We start from the raw sequence: 13,157 nt of genomic DNA on the forward strand, positions 1-13,157 counted from the left end.
GTCTTAGACACTTCAGGAAAAACTATTAAAGACTATTGGCTGTCATTTGATATTTTGAAGGGCATTAACAACATCGAGGCAGCTTGGAACGACGTGTCAGCAAAGTGTTTAAAAGGAGCATGGCGAAAACTTCTTCCAGCATTTATGCACAACTTCAAGGAATTAGAGCAAGAGAAAAATGTTATTGAAGATGTTACCAAGCTTGTGCGAGAGGTGGGATTGTATGACATTACAGCTGAAGATGTGACAGAAGTCTTAGAGAGCCATGATAAACTTCCAATTAAGACTTAAAAGAATAAGCCGAACAATTAAGTCAACATCCAAAGGAAGAGAAAGAAAATGAAGAAGGTCCTCCGAGAGATATGAAAACGGCCGAATGACAGTGTATACTTGCAAGCATAGAGACATTGACTAATGAACTCTGCGAAATGGACTACGATTGGGAACGGAGTGCGAACGCAAAAAGGAGTGTAATTGCATCTATTCAACCTTACTCTGAATTCCTTAAAGAAAGAAAAAAGAAATTCTAGGCAGTTAACACTGGATACTTTTTTTTTTAAAAAAAATGCAGGTGATCCGAAATAACCAGATACTTCAACATAGAAATATGTAATATCTTTTTGAAGTTTCATATTTTTTGTATATAATTTTGTTTTGTTTTCGTTATTAATAATTTTATTTTAATAAATATATATGTATGTATTATCAAAGCTTTAAATATAATAATGTTACACAACTTCATGTGCATATGTTTTGACTGTACGGAACATAACTTCATACCTCCTATTAAAATTGGGTTCGTTTTACGCCGATTCAGTTTACGCCCATTTTTTCAGGAACAGAACTGCGGCGTAAACCGAGGACTGCCTATATTGAGAATTATTCAATATTGTGAAAAGAAGAAATGTCGATTTTTATTTATTCTTCTCAGTACCTCTTCATTCTTCACCTTTTCTGTCCATGGGATTTTGAGCATCCTTCTAAATATCCACATTTAAGTTTAGATAATATAATAACATTCTGTTACAGATGTTCCATAAGGAACTGCTTTTATGTAGGATCCCCCCCCCCCCCAAGGACTGTGCTGAGTAGGAATGCCATGTTCAGCAAAGCAAGATAATTGCTTCAGGTATATGACACTCGATATAAGTTTTATGTACTTCATGATGGAATGAAAAAGCATATCTTTAAGACCGTCCAATAAGATGGGCCACAAGAGCAAAGGAATTTGGCAGATGTCTAGAAAGCTAAGTGGAGGAAGCTTGTCTTTTGGCAAAGACAAAAAGACAGAGATTTTTCAGTCAGTACATAAATACTGAGAGACTTTATAATTCTAACAATACATGAAGATATGCCTTTAACATACAGAATATGAGTAATTCCTCTTGGAATTATTCATATACAGTAAAGGCAGGAATCCTATAACTGCTGAATACACTGTTAATGAATGTCTCACTGAAACCGTTTGTTAAGAAAGTAATCTGTTGATCAGTGAGCATGGGTATGATTTTTTTTTTTTTTTTGTTAACTGAGATGACAATTACGTTTTATGGATAGAACAGCCTATGTTAGTTTTCTTTTGAAATTTCAGATAATGATGATGATTTATGGTTTTAATAAAATATATACTGCTATAGTCTCTTCAACAGCATTTCATATTCGATTTTCAGAGGATGGAGGATCTGTAGATCCTCCATCAACTGTAGATCTTTCAGAGGAAATGGATCTACAGTTGTTCAGTTTGGAAAGATCCATAAAACCTAATTTTGGAAATTTCTTAGGAGAGATTGTTGCTTCAATCCCTCCCAAGCCCAATACATTCACCCATACAGTAACAAGCCAAAAGATTGCTAGGATCAGCTTGTCACTGTATGGGTTCAGTTGGTAAACTCAATCACTAAAATCCCTATAGTCAGCTCAGTCGGTATAGGCAAAGCCTTTCAGTCAGAAAGACCTGGGTTCGATTCTGCCAATGACACGAGGAACCTTTACCTGGTCTCCTTTGACCAAAGATGAGTTAGCTGGTCTCATAAGGTAGAGGGTTTTTTCCTCCCAGAAACTTGGGTGTTTCATCCCTCAGAACAGTCAAACCAGCCAGAAGAACACATGCAAATTGACAGACTAAAATACATTATAACCAATAGCTTCATGTCGGTTTCATAAGATGGTGCCATACATTCCATTACATTCACTACCACTGTATCATCATACGCTAATAATAATAATAATAATAATAATATGGCTTTAATGGCGCAAGGACAACAAAGATCATACTGCGCCATATCAATGGTTGTAGTAGTACACAAGGTAAGACAATCACAAACATCCATGCCCATAGTGGAATTTGAACCTGTTACCTATTGGTTGGAGAGTGGATACACTAACCACTCAGCCAACCAGGCCAGCTGAAATACACAGATGAGAAGACTCCGTGCAGTTGATCAATCAGCAGATACAATACAAAGAAAGCCAAATGGATTTTCTTTTCTTTTTCAAATGTGAACTCAGTTCTGTGATGATCTGCATTTATCTTGCATATGAAATATTCCACATCAGACAAAGAAGAACCATTCCAAATATCTTGTCGACATGCTTGTATGAAAGCTTGGATTCAGGAGAAATATTGCTAAGGCGACAATGCTGAGGTATTCTATAAAGAAGTAAGTGTGAGGGAAAGAGGACATCAAATTGCCATCCATTCACAGTCCAATTTATCTCAACAGGAAAATATACAAAATGAATTACAAAATGTGGATGAATAATAATCTTCAAACTCTATCATCAAAGGTGTCAAATCACTGCTCCTTTGTAACAATGTGGCAGTTTTTAATCATCAAAATTTAGTTTTAAATATGTCCTATAATAAAGGATACTGCTAATGCTTATTTTGAAATGCTAATTTCAGATTGCATGACATTAATTTTATATCAAACTTACATTCTTCCTACTCCCTGATACATCCTAATATCGGGAGGTAAATCAGAAATTTCAGATTCTGTGAGGCGGGTATGCTGGATACTTCTTTTAAGGTTTTCTACTTGAATATCACCCATCTTCAACTTGGCTGATGTATCTATCATTTTAGCCTGTAATTCCTGAAATGCCTAAAGGAAAAAATTAAAATAAGCAGGCATACTGGTTCCATACTAGAAAATGTTATAATCTGGCTGTACCTATATATTTTATCTAGTTTCTATTTTTAATTGTGTTATCTAATAAATTAAAAAATTATGTGAGATTTATTAAAATGGTCTACTGATTTCAAGAAATATTTAACGTGTGTTGTCTGGTATTATAAAAATGACAAGGAGAATGATTTTATGTTTATTTCCTAGGTTAGATTTGCCAGCTTGGTTGGGCAAAGCAGGTAGTTTACCTGCTTTCCAACCAACAGGCTGTGGGTTCAATCCTGATACAGCATAGATGAACAAATTTCATTGACTATTATTATTCCAAATACACAGTATTCATGTCACATTGCCAGAAAGAGATGAGAAAAATCTCCAATCTATAGAGCAAAGTATCAGGGTCTTGTCCTGATGGCATTCTCTTAATGCTCTACAGGTTTCTGCAATGGAGAGGACTGCTTTCTCTAATTCCACTGATATTTATCCTACTTAAAAATTAGTCTGTATTCAACCTATTAATAGAAAATGCAACAAATCTTTTTCATCAAATTACTTTATTTTCTAATGCTCCACTCTGTTAAAGTAACAGAGAAATCCATTAACATTCAAATTTTGCACTATCCAGAAGCCTCTTATCTAAAAATTATTCAATACTGATTCTACAACTGCCAGTCAAAGTGATATCTTGCATCACCCACATCTGGACAAATGCCATGGAAAAGTTGGCGCAAAGGCTTCTGTGCCAACTTTTTTTGCCAGCTTTCTTCTCAAACTCAGCAACTGCAAATCCAATCCATAGTATCGGTACATTGTATTTGTTTTTTCTATTTACACTCCTTGCACCACAAATGAACAAACTAGAACCTTAAACTCAGGATTCAAAAGAATCTTGTTAACTTCAAAGATACATGTGATACATAAGCTTCAAATCTGTTTGAATTCAAATCTATTGATAATACACATCTCAATATACAAGTAACTAGGCTTTCTCCTGTGCTCAACATTTCTTTACCTCTGAACAACTATTAACCATATATAAATCTGTCCAGTTACTGAATGCCACTATTCTCATATCTTCTGGATAGATATAGTATCCCTACAACATTCAAAAGTCTTGACTAAGTACAGAAAATAGTAAACTATCAATCATCAACACAGATTATGTTGTAGATTTAATAGAAATGAAGCACAGAATATGGGAATGAAATTAAATGACAGCTGCAGTTTAATTCTTCCAATATTTCATCTGTCATAAAAACATCATTAAGGGTACAACATAAAACTGTACACAAAGGCAAGCCTGAAGAAGAAATTATTTGACTTTGTATCTAAAGTTTTAGAAAGTGTGCACTCTAAAAGTACTGGGGGGGGAGGGGGGGGGCTTTGGTTGTTGGACATGAGGCTTTAAACTTACTTAACCAGTAGTTTAATTCCATTCCTCTGTGCTAGATTTCATTTCCATTAAAGCCAGCAGAGAGGAATGGAATTAAACTACTGGTTAAGTAAGTTTAAAGCCTCATGTCCAACAACCAAAGCACCCTCCCCCCCTCAGTACTTATACAGTGCACACTTTCTAAGACTTTAGATACAAAGTCAAATAATTTCTTCTTCAGGATTGCCTTTGTATACAGTTTTATGTTGTACCCCAATAACTAGCCCGTAAGCCTACATGCACAATTAACATAACTCTTTGCAATTTAACCACTTTCATTCAAATATGCAGTTTCTGCTACATTTTCTAGATATTTTTAGTTGATGTTCATCAGAAGAGGCATCAGTAATTTCCCACCTCTCCTCTAAACCTGCTAAGATACAACAGCTAGTCACCATCCTTTACATTTTAAATCCAAATGCACAGAATATTTATTTTTTCTTCCTCTTCATTCATTCTGTTTAATGCTTTCATTTGACCCTTCCTATGTATTTCCTTAAAAATTACAATCTACAGGTCTTCAAATCTAACATTAGCAAGTTTCTTCTCTACTTTTCACCCATTGATAGTACTTGTGTAATAGAGGTTAAACTTCTCGAAATTGTTATTAATCGAGTGTCATCATAAATCTAATAAAGGTAATTGATGTGAAGTCATCATCCTCCATATACAAATAGCCTAGTTGTGAAGATACTTGATGTGCAAACTGGTTGTTCAAATTAAAGGATGAAGGATTAAAAAAGATTATGGTTTCTTGGAGAGTATAATTTATGGTGTAAACAAGAAAGGGAACTTTCTACAGCTGTCTCTGATCCAGAGTTTTTTTTAATAATAAGGTGATATACCTTTTTACTACTTTTATATGAGAAATGCATGACCTCTGCATTAATTCAATCTTGGTATCTTCCTAGGTCTGCTCCCACTGATGAGACCTTTTCAACCTTTGGGGTCTCATCAGTAGGTAGTGACTTCACTTAATGCACAGCAATATGTACATCCAAAAAGAGTATGCTTGCATTATGGGATACTAATGCAATGGATGTGAAGTCATTAGCTTCTATATGCAAGTGGTCTTGTTGTGAATATACTTCATGCACAAGTTTGTTTTCACTTGGATAAAGGATTAAACAAGACTGTGGTTTCTTAGCATTACTTACTTTGTAACCAAAAGAGAGAACTTTCTATAGCTGTCTATCACCTTAGTTATTAGATAAAATATAAACCAGGCCATTTAAATAAATATAAAAAATAAACCAGTTATTAGAAAAACCATTCAGACTAGTTAAAATGTTTTATTCTTGGTTGTACATTGTGCTCTCATTTACACAATCACCTGCCATTGAAGTATACACATCATGATCATCTAATTTTTGTGACATGACATTTCATAGTCATAACAGAAAATTTATTCCAGTTATAAAAGTAGTGAAAAGGATGTGATGCAAGAGAATCTACCATGTATTGTCTTTCAGCCCTAAAACATTCTGCTAATTTATTCAATCCTCTGAATATATCTACAGTTGTATTAACTCTGAAATCTTTTCTGCTGTATACTGAAATAGCTGCTTCTTCAGCATTTTCTGTCTACTGCTGGATGAACCCCTCTCCCCTTTCCCATTTAGTCTGATCTTGAGCCTTTTTGTCAGTGTCTCTTTAATCTCATCTATCCACCATTTCTTTAGTTTTCCTGTAGCCCTCTTTCCATCTCTGGGATAGCATTCAAAGATTAACTCTGTCGATTTTTCAGTGTTACTTCTTGCAATTGACCTGCCCATTGCCATTTGGATCTTGCCAAGTATTGCACTTTCTATCTACCAAGTAAAGATCTTTCCATTTTCCTCTGAGTAATACTCAACTTATTGGTCAACTGTTTAGTCTAAGTCCACATTTCACTTCCATATGTCATGACCAGAAGTATACAACTGTTCAATATTTTGCTTTTAAAGCAGATTGGGGTGTTTCCTTTCAGTGCTTCACGGTGTTTTCCAAAAGCTATCCAACCAAGTTGATTCTACATATAATTTCCTCTTCACAGCCTCTACTGTGATATCCTAGGAGACAATGGAGAAAGTATAATGGAGTGAAATTAAATTAATATATTTAATTCTTTCAATATTTCATCTCAATTACAGAGACATTGTCAAGGAGTACAACATAAGACTTGTATCTCTCTCACACATACAGGCAATGCAAAATTAAGTAAAACACATGGACAATAAAACTAGAATCCTAACTAGGTGGGGCACCTTCTACAGAAACCTGTTGGTGGCCTGGATGTAAATAGGATCTTTACGTATCAGTGGCTCCCATATTTTGGGAAATTTTATGCATCCATATTTTTTTCAAAATATGGTTGAATTTTAAGAGCAGCAACAGATGGAGCATAACAGTCTTTTTCCAACTTATCCTGTTAGCCATACCCAACGCATGGTCTGCAAGGCCCGACTGACCACAATCATCACTGCAGATGCATTTCTTATGTTCTTCCATGCAGATGGTAGCTGATCTTCCTGTTCCATAGCAGGCCAACTTGCAAGAACAAGGAAGTCTACATACATCTGGAACTGAGAGAGGAGTAAATTTGCTTTTAGTGGAGTGGATAAGGACAGCTAGTTTTAAGGGGACATGAAAGTAATGCAAAGATTATATTTCTTTAAGATTTGCTATTTTTTCTGATGTCCTTGGCAATAGGGATTGGAGAGCATTACTAAAAGCTTCCTGAACAAAAGGTCATGAATTGGGGGAAGGACTGATTATTATTATTTGATACTGAAGGTGTATATGATTGAGTTTATAAATAAAATTTATAAACAGGTACATGATACCTCTATAGGGTCTCCAATCTCTGATCACCCCCACAACTGCCATTTTTTTTTTTTTTTTTTTTTTGGAAGATTTTGAATGATACCACATTGAGAAAAGTAGGGTGATAGGAAAATCTGTGAATGCATCAGCCTGTGTGAGCAGGTTTCCTGTATACTGAACTGAAAAAGAAAAGTTACCATTAGGTAAGTGGGTGACAAAGGTGTCTATAAAAAGGCTAGACTATTATTAGTTTCCTTTTCCATTGTAAATTGGATTCTAGGGTGAAGACTATTAAGGTGACAGAGGAAAGAGTCTAATGTGTCTTGTTAATGAGACCAAATAGAAAAACATCTTCTACATGTCTTAACAGATAGAAGGGATTGAGTCACGAGATTGGTTTTCAAAATCTTCCACAAAAAAATTGGCAATTGAGCAGTGGACCCCATTGAGGTACTCTCTGTTTATAAATTTTGTTTATGAACTCAATCATATACACCACACTATTTTATCTAATGGCTACAGTTCCTGCAGTATCAAAATAATAATCATCATCATCATCAATCCTTCTCCCAATCCACGACCTTTTCTTCAAAAAGATTTTAGTAATGCTATCACCATCCCCTATGGCTGAGGCACATCAGAAAAAAATAGTCAGAATCTTGAAGAAACACGATCTTTGCATTAATTTCAAGCCCCCACTTAAAACTAGTTATCCTTATCTGCTGAACTAAAGCCAAATTTACTCCTCTCTCGGTTCTAGATGTATATAGACTTCCTTGTTCCTGCAAGTTGGCCCACTATAGATAGACAGGAAGATCAGCCACCATCCACATGAAAGAACATGAAAAATGCATCTGAAGTCATGACTATGGTCAATTTGGCCTACAGACCATGCTTTAGATTCAACTCACAGTATCAATTCCATCCGTCAATTTAAAAGAGAGAGAGAGAGAGACTATTTTTAGAATCTGCTGCTGCTCTAAAAATCAACCTAATTTGAATAAATATGGTTACATAAAATTTCCAAAAATATGGAAAACACTAATACTTCAAAATCTCAGTTTACATCCTAGGCTGCTGACAGGTGTCCACAAAGGACACCCCACCTAGTTAGGACTCTAGTCTTTCATCCATGTTTCACTCAACTTTGTGTTGTTTTGTGTGTATATCACAAGTCTCACATTGTACTCCCTGATGTGTCTATAACTGAGATGAAATATTTATTACTATTATTATTCGTGACACCTCCAAGGAGTCCAAAGACTCATCGTGGGAGGATACCTACAACTGTCTCAACTACTACACCGAACCTCTACTACGAATCATCTCCATCAACGCCATCTACCACCCACCTCCGCAACTAGTATTTTTTGTCTGTAAATTGCGTGTGTTCTGAAGGGCCGATTTGTCTGTATGCGGGATGAAAAAACCCGAGTTTCTGGGAGAAAAAACCCTGCTACCTCCATATGAGATCGGATAACTCACCTTCATTTTAAGAATTAAATATTATTTTTAATTCTTTCCTAGTGATGTTTCACTCCATTAAACTTCTAACATGAGTTTCTTCCTTCATTTAAGTTGTAACATACAGACAGACTGTGTACTGGCTTTTTGGTGATATATTTATTATACATTATTTTTATTTTTTTCTTTGTTTATTTTTAATCCTTTCTTTTTACTTTTTCTATTCAATTCATTGATCATCTGTTGAACAATGTCATCAGCAAATCATACATGATTTAGTACTTTTTGATCATCATCATCATCAAATTCCTACCATTTAAAGAAAAAAACAACGGGGGCCTTGTTTAACCGGGCGACGCTCCAAAATTTTGTCATGTTATACTATCATTTTGTGTTTTGGTTTAACCAATAAGAATACAATTTGGTCAACTAAATCCCAAATTGGCAGCCCATCTTCGTTCATTCAGTATCCAGGTAGATACCCTGTTGGGTATCTACCTGGATACTGAATGCACCACGAGAAGGTGAGGATTGGACATTAGGTCAGCAGCCCTGGTCGGTTCTCCGTATTCCTTTAATGGCTATGTGGAGGTCTCCTCTCAGTTATACAGCTTTGACCCTTAAGCATGTACTTTATTTACTATAATTCCTCTATTTTTCTGGTCCAATTTTCTTTTTAAATTTCTTCTAGGATTGCTGTAAATAATTTAGGTGAAATGACATTTCCCAGTCTAACTCCCTTTTTTTAATAGGAAATTTCATATTTCTTTCTGATTTTATAAATGTTTGAATTTTTATAGATGACTAAGTATATTACAATATAAGTCTCTTCAATTCCATGATTTTTAGGGTTTCTAAAATAGCTAATGTTGAGATACAATCAAATGCCTTTTCAAAATCAATAAATGCTAGACCCAAGGGTTTTTGGTATTCATTTGTCTTTTCAATGATTTGCGTTACTACATAAATATGATCAATAGTATTATAGTGCTTTCTGAATCCAGTTTGTTTGGTGGTTGTCAAAAATCTAATATGTTTTGTATTCTGTTGCTAATGGCTTTTTGTAAAAATCTTGTATAGTGTAATAGGGCAATCTTTTTTAATATCTTCTCTGCCTCCCTTTTCAAAAACTATAAGGATAGTATTATTCCAACTCTTTAGGATTCTCTTCTATTTAAGCAGCATATATAAATTGCACTTAACATAATCATGACTGGTTCGCTACCTACTTTCATAACTTCTATCAATAGCTCATCTTCACCTGGTGCCTTGCCACTGCTCAACGCTACCCACTGTATACTGATTTTCTTTTAAAACATCTGGGCATATTTCTTAGGAATCATCATATAATTTATCATAGAAGGATTCTATTATTCTTATTATATGTTCTTTGTCTTTAATTAGTACTCCATTTTCATCTTTAAGGGCTATTAATTTATTTTGTCCTATGGACAACTCTCTTCTCACTCCTTTTAGACTCATGGTTTTCTATTGTAATTCTGATTTTGTTTATTCTAGAAGTTTCTTATTTCCTGCACCATCCTTTTCCTTCTTGTTTTTCATAGCTCTGAGAATTATATTCTACTTCTCTTGTCTAGATCTCTTTTCATTTTTCTTTTCTTTCTGAGAAAGTTTAAAGTTTCTTCAGGAAATTTTCATTCATCCTTCTTTTAGTTAATTCCACCAATCTCTATGACATTATTTAATAGGATCTCAGTTATTATTTAATAGTTTTTATCCAAGTCTTCATTCAAATCAATATTATAAATTTTTTTATAATACTGATTTGGTAAATTAATAGTTTCTGTCTTTCCCATCTTCTGGTGACACGAATTTTTGATCTCACTAATCTATGGTCACTACCTGTATTGAAACTATTTATTGCCTCTGTGTCTTGGACAATATATTTTCTGTTGGTTAAATATAATTTATTTATTAAACACCTCTCCATTTAAACTTTGCTATCTCCAATTCCTAGCCTTTTTTTTTTTTTTTTGAAAAAAAAAAAGTATTCATTATGTAACTCCCCCCCCCCCCTGCTTTCAGCAAATTTTATCAATCTTTCTCCATTTTTGTTCCTCTGGCCAAGTTCATATTTTCCAAATGGATGCTGCTAGATGTGAATCACTTGCACCCACTTTACCACTCAAACTGCCTATCAAAATTGTAAAGAATGTATCATTGCTGCCTAGTATTTGGTCTAGTGTTTCATAAAATACATCCATTTTTTCATCTGTGCTCTGAGGTTGGCGCATAACCTTCTATAATTCTTAATTTATAATATCTATTTATTTATATCTATTTATTAGGTAGAGTTTCTGCAATCCTGTTTGTGATGTATTTTATCTCTTGTATTTGATATTTTATGGAGCAGTTAAGAAGCCAATTCCTTCCTGGGATCTTGGATTGTCACCATAACTACCATAAACTAGAAATAACTACTAATGAAAATTTAAAAAATAAGACCTGCTGCTTCATTAATGCAATAAACTATTATTATAAAGAGGCACCTCAAGAAAGTCAGGAATTCATCAAGGAAGAGCCTTGGAAGATGTAATTCCTTGGTACCTATCGCCCCCATGAAAACATTCACAGAAGATGCCTTCACAAATGTCCAATAGCAACTTGTTCCATTCACTTACTACACACCATGAAAAGAATCCGGATATCGCATTCCTTCTGGCCACACCCTTACTCAGCTTCCAGGGATGACCCCAAGTTCATCTCCATCTGTCATAAGCTGTAAAATTTCTCCTATATATATACTTGAGAATCCCTTGTTAGCTTCTAGATCTAAATATCAAAACTTAAGCAGATGACATAATAAATTATAGGGTAATGGAATGTATCTTAAAACAATTAAATTTTAGGAAAAACAGAAATGAGGAATGTTATTAAGGATGACTTCCCAAAATTGAAAAGTTTAAGGAATTGTTTTTGTTGAGGTTCAGACTATGAATGTAGGATTCCCAACTTTTTATATAACCTTTCTAGAAGAAAATAACTTTTTATGTACAACCTTTAGTTTTGTTCCAATGAATTCTATGCCTGGTGGAAGCATGGCTAATTAAACCAGACATCACCCTTGTCAGAAATATGGTATGATTAAAATAGCCTATGTGCACTGTAAAAACTTTAGTTTACCATGCACATAGACTATGTTCCACTGATTCTCTTTTAAATAATTAACTGACATTTATCAGAACTTTCATTTCTAATGGTTATAATACAAAAATAACTGATAAAATAATAATTATTGCCCTCATCCTAATCTTCCTTGAGAAGAAGTTTCTAGAATTTCAATTCCATATGCTAAAGGACTATCAGAGAAAACTGCAAGAATTCTCCACCAGACTGACCTATGTTTCTTTCTGTCCAGTTTGAATACTAAATTCTTTCCTAGCCTCTTTGAAAGGCAAATACCCCTCTCTGTTATCCTGGAGTTTACAGGATCCATCATTCATGCAGCCTTTGTTATTATGGGCAGATGGATTGTTCCACTGACATTCATCTAGAACATCAAGAGTATATTTTACAACAAGATTCTAACAAGTCTGGTTTAGCTAGCTAGCCATGCCTTATCCACTAAGCACAGAATTCACTGGAACAAAACTCTTACACAAAAGTTTAAGAGTCTTCTTCTTGAAAGATTATATAAATTTAAGTCACAATTTAAGATGTTCTTATTTTATTGTATTTATCTCTTTTTAACTGTATTGATAATGGCTAGGAAACCTAGCCAAAAATTTTATAAATATTAAATACTTTTACCCTAACGTAAGTGTCATTTCATCACTATAATTTATCATTACTTTCTTGTACATTTCTATCATCTCTTCTCTCCTCTCCACCTATTTCTCAAACTTGGAAGGCCACATTCCACACTACTTCAGTCAGTATTCACTGGAACAAAACTCTTACACAGAAGTTATTTTCTTCATGAAAGATAGAAAGAAAGTTGTGAAGTCCACATTCATAGTCCAAACTTCAACAAAAATGACTACTTTAAACTTTCCCAATTTTTGGGAAGTCATCTTAAGTAACACTCCTCATTTCTTTGTTTCTTAAAATTGTAATTTATTTAAATTTATTTCTTTGAATTCTAATGGTTATAGATAGAGTTACTCTCCTGTGGTTGATAGCATATATTGTAATGCACTTGCAATTTAAGTTGTTCTTAGTGTGTCAAGCCAGATATCATTCTGGTTAGCCTGTGCTGAACCTTTGACTATTTCCTCATCTCCATGGATTCCATGTAGTCACATCTGAACAGAATAATACAGATCTTATCACTACCTTATAAAGTGGGAGGATAACTTCCTTATTTC

The 13,157-nt window shown here is 34.3% G+C and overlaps 1 protein-coding gene across 2 annotated transcripts in view; it reads right to left on the bottom strand.

Annotated features, from left to right (window-relative positions):
• The window catches only part of Pfdn1 (prefoldin subunit 1), a 51,866-nt gene that overhangs the window by 35,907 nt on the left and 2,802 nt on the right, over window positions 1-13,157 (bottom strand). For both annotated transcript variants that reach the window (XM_090404125.1, XM_090404126.1), the window contains exon 2: window positions 2,938-3,104. In XM_090404125.1, coding sequence (XP_090260251.1) covers window positions 2,938-3,104 — 167 coding nt within the window. The remainder of the gene's footprint in view (window positions 1-2,937; window positions 3,105-13,157) is intronic.

Source organism: Typopeltis vanoorti, chromosome 14, assembly GCF_054136105.1.
Source record: "Typopeltis vanoorti isolate ZY-2024b chromosome 14, IOZ_Tvanoo_1.0, whole genome shotgun sequence".
In the NCBI taxonomy this organism is placed as follows: domain Eukaryota; kingdom Metazoa; phylum Arthropoda; class Arachnida; order Uropygi; family Thelyphonidae; genus Typopeltis; species Typopeltis vanoorti.